Source organism: Sesamum indicum, linkage group LG2 (genome assembly GCF_000512975.1).
Source record: "Sesamum indicum cultivar Zhongzhi No. 13 linkage group LG2, S_indicum_v1.0, whole genome shotgun sequence".
Classification (NCBI taxonomy): Eukaryota; Viridiplantae; Streptophyta; class Magnoliopsida; order Lamiales; family Pedaliaceae; genus Sesamum; species Sesamum indicum.
The window spans coordinates 386,205-390,168 of NC_026146.1; the positions used below are offsets into that span (position 1 = coordinate 386,205).

Here is a 3,964-nt window from a genome sequence, read left to right on the forward strand (position 1 = left end):
ATTATTATTTTTGAAATAATATATTTTTTAAAATTATTATTATATATTATAAATTAAAATAATATAAATTATATATATTATATATATTATAAATTTAAATAATTATATATTAATAGATCTAGTTTGATCGATTGACTAGAAAAGGGTATTTTAGTTATTGTTTTTTAAAAAAAATAGGCTTTAGTTGACCAGAGAATGGTATGACATAGAGGTGAATTTTTATAGTAAAAATTTCACAGGGAGGTTTTTTTATACTTTTACATATTAGAGGATCAAAATGAATTTAATAATATGCTATGATTTTCACTTTATCAGTATTTGGATCATTTTGCCGGTTATCTGATTCAGGATGGAATACATAGACTCTGTTCATCATTTAGACATTCTTAAGGCAATTCTCTTTGTTGCCAATACAAATTTTCAGGGCAAACATAATTTCAATGATCTGCGTGTATTCTTTTGTTTCCATTTTGTCCGAAATTCGTAAATTCATTTACAAACTAACTCGCTTTATAAGTTAGCCGAAAAAGTTATATAATCCATTTAATTTCCGAGTGAATTTCCTATCATTTCTGCCCCTCAAAAGTTGCAGACAATCCAATAAATTTAGCTGACAAGAGAAAGAAAAGGGTACATTAATTTCACATAAAGGTTTAAAAGTGCCATGTTTGACTGTGAGATCAAAGACGGGCAAGTTGTTCGATGTTCATGGGATAAACAACATCCCTATTTCCATAGAAAGCTCTCCGGCCAAACAAGACGTTTACAGCTTCCGTTGGGTGGAAGGCATCCCAGAATATGTACTGATTCCTGTTGGGACATGGAGTCTGAAACGGAAGACAAGTGATCTGGCCTCTGTTCCTCCCAATGCCACAGCACCCACGATTTACCACGGTGAATCCTGTCAAATTAAACAAGAACATGTAAAGAATGTCAAAATTTTCAAAATCTTAACAAGGAGAAAAAATGGAGGGAAGATTCGGTACCATATGATCTAGCATTAGCAAGGAGATCTTGGAACATGTGACGAATGTCGATGTAAGAAAATCGTGCACCAGGAAGATTAGCACTAAGGTTGTTGATCATGGCCTTCGTTTTCGTGTTGAATGGAAGAACAAGCTGGTTAACTTCCTCTGAGCACACACCATTATTGCTTTGAGCAAGAATGCTTGGAATACAACCCATTAGTCCAAGCCCTGCTATCACAAATTTCCTAGCTCCAAGATTGTACAACCTCTGCAGCATAACCACAAAACAAGAATCAACAAAATTAACAATTTAGAACTCAACCACAATAAAAGTTGGATGTAATTTCTTACAGTGAGTTGTTGGGAATATTGCTGAACCAAGAGATCAGAATACTGTTGAGCATTGTACTGATTCCTGGTGTTATAATTGGGCATGAGGTAATTGTTGAGGTAGTCATTGCTGCCCATGCCCACAAAGAAAATGCACTTAGCTAGGGCCTGTGCAACATCCGGTGCACCAAGATTATCTGTTATTTGATCAAGAGTGTTCTCAAAGTTTCTGATTTGCTGGCCAAACGGAATCCGACTGACCTGCACATCATCAAATATCAATACGAAACTCAAATTCTATTTCCACATATGTGATTAAATATTTAAAACTGTAAATGTTCACATGTAGCAAAAAGAGTATCAACAATACAACATGTACTCTTGACGAGAAAGAGAAACTAGTATTGAAAGATGTAAAAACACGGTCTGAATAGACTTAGCACTCACAAAATTTCTGCCTGTGATGTCAAGGATACCAGAAGCAGCAGAGGCATAATTAACTCCATATCTCATTTGATCACCAGAAGCCTCAGAGTAAGCAGGAATCAGAGGCAATCCAAGCAATTCAGCTGCACATTACATCCCACAAAAATAAGACATAAGCTCTTCAACCCCAAAACGACGGGAAAAAGAAGTTACTAGCATGAAACATCAATTAGAAAGAATTGAAGTTGGTACCAATGGTATCGACCATGGTATAACCATTGGAGAATCTTCCGGTTGGGCCACCCTTGAAATCAATGCCATAAGGGAAATAGTTGGCTTTAGCAAAAGAAGGCAAGTTGTTATTGTTGCCGTTATCTATCAAAGAGTCACCAAAAATGAACATGGCAGGCACTAACGCTCTCCTCATTTCACCAGCATCTTCATCTTCTTGACTACTTCCAAGACCTGCATTATTTGCACTCAACACCAAGAAAGCCACAAAAAGCCTAAGAACACTCAACTCTTTCTTATCAGCCATTTCTGTGTCCTTTTGTGTGTGTACACAGTGAGTGTGGAGTGGTTTGTAAAGGGTGGAAGAAGGTTTAATAGGCACGGGGTGAGGGGGAGAAGGCGGTGGTTAGGGAGGAGTAAATGTATACACCTGTATAGTGTTCTTGTAGTAAATACATGCAATAATATTCGAGTGCTGGTTCCCTCTCTTTCCCACTCATTTTCTGTCTTATACGAAGTAGCTTTTTAATGATTTTTCCCATTTACATGGTTTCAGATAAAATGTATTCTTGGGTAAAATATAACATTTCTTCTTTGTTGGTTTACCACGTCTGTTAGCTTGCTCTCATTTTTGAGCCATTTTACATCAAATAACTCGAAAGAGCAAAACCCGTCACTAAGACATTTCCTGCCACTTTAGTTGGGTTAAGCGTTCTGGTAATTCTGTAGCGCGTTTCTTTGCTCAAACGGCTTTGGGTCTTATTGAGGACAATTCTATTGTCCCCCCAACTAAGACATACCTTTTAGTTAAAAATGTTGCTAACTGAGATTGGTGCCTGCTAGTTAAGGTTGCTTAATTTCAAAGGCAACTGAAATGTTATGTAATGTCATGAAATATAACGTCCACTTTTGGACATTGATTAATTGTCTAGTTGATTTGTCTGACACCAGATGACTGATTCGAAACCATAGGTGCGTATATGTAATTTGTACATGATCGCAGTGGGGAATAAGGATTTATGTTAGCCTTCCATGCGTGTGTAGCTGAGAGCTGACTTGTTCTAAGGTCAACGCGTCTTGGTACCGAGGATGGATGAACACAATGTCCCAACCGTTGTAATTAAAACCAAGAAAAGTGGTGAAGCGATTGGCTGATTTGGGCGGCTGCTCTGAATCTTCGGCCGTATACTGTTCCCAAGAAGACAAAGACCGTGCAGTAGTAATGGGCGCTCAATGGACATTTATTCACTTGATATATTTGCGTGGGGGTATGGAGACAGTTGACATAGTTGCGAGGCATTTATGATTTATGATGCCATAAAGATTGAATCAACTTGAAAATTACAAGAGAACTCTGAAGCAATAAAAAAGATGGCTATACATCTTACAAACAACCAAGATAGTCACTCTATGGAGAGAAAAAGAAGAAAGACGAGTGAATATGGCCAATGCAAGAAATACATTAGCTAAAAGGATACAAGATATTCATAAATCTACAAACCAAAACTGCTCCACGCAGTTAAATGAATGCAAATTATGTAAGCAACAAATGCTTCGAAAGAGTTTTAAGGCTTCCATAATTTCATTGTGGAGTCTTCACCATAAGTGGCAATGAGGTTTATATGGGGATGATGAGCGATACCAATCACATCCTTCTCATGTACCTGCCAGTTCAAGAAACGTGATTCACTTGGTATGGAGTCTGGAGATCCAGCAGGAAGTCAAGACATAAGAATATTTGTTTGTCCACGGAAAAAACAAGAAAAAGAACGAAAACATTATGGGCGTATAAACATTACTCTCTTTCAAACTTTATCCGGTAAAGAAAGCAATGTCACAAAACAAGCTTATAGAAGATGGGGAAATAGAGACAAAGATACAATTCGGTGTTAAAAGCGTTTCTTATTTAGCTTCAATGAAGCATCTTACCTTCATTAGATGCTCTAGCTTGCCAGATTGATGACTGAAGCAGTATAAATTTCTGCATATAATCGAAGAAATTAGTCAAA

At 37.0% G+C, this 3,964-nt stretch overlaps 2 protein-coding genes across 2 annotated transcripts in view; both read right to left on the reverse strand.

The window, feature by feature from the left end:
• On the reverse strand, positions 480-2,314 carry LOC105175236 (GDSL esterase/lipase At1g71691). Its single transcript, XM_011097616.2, has 5 exons — positions 1,977-2,314; positions 1,746-1,867; positions 1,320-1,559; positions 987-1,236; positions 480-901 (listed from the first exon to the last, which is right to left on the reverse strand). Exons 1-5 carry the CDS (start codon positions 2,260-2,262, stop codon positions 681-683), a joined length of 1,119 nt encoding a protein of 372 aa, XP_011095918.1. The 5' UTR covers positions 2,263-2,314; the 3' UTR covers positions 480-680.
• Positions 3,255-3,964, reverse strand: part of LOC105175243 (suppressor of mec-8 and unc-52 protein homolog 1) — a 7,879-nt gene continuing 7,169 nt past the window's right edge. The window contains exons 15-16 of the mRNA XM_011097630.2: positions 3,885-3,936; positions 3,255-3,619 (exon numbers count right to left, since the gene is read on the reverse strand). Of these exons, the coding sequence (XP_011095932.1) occupies positions 3,521-3,619; positions 3,885-3,936 (151 nt within the window). The 3' untranslated portion in view covers positions 3,255-3,520. The remainder of the gene's footprint in view (positions 3,620-3,884; positions 3,937-3,964) is intronic.

Bases quoted from the DNA above. Each gene is read 5' to 3' on its own strand.
- LOC105175236 (XM_011097616.2), bottom strand. From the start codon at position 2,262: ATGGCTGATAAGAAAGAGTTGAGTGTTCTTAGGCTTTTTGTGGCTTTC. The intron at 1,868-1,976 runs GTACCAACTTCA...TGTAATGTGCAG, and splicing joins TACCATGGTCGATACCATTG to CTGAATTGCTTGGATTGCCT. The intron at 902-986 runs GTACCGAATCTT...TTAATTTGACAG, and splicing joins TGCTAATGCTAGATCATATG to GATTCACCGTGGTAAATCGT.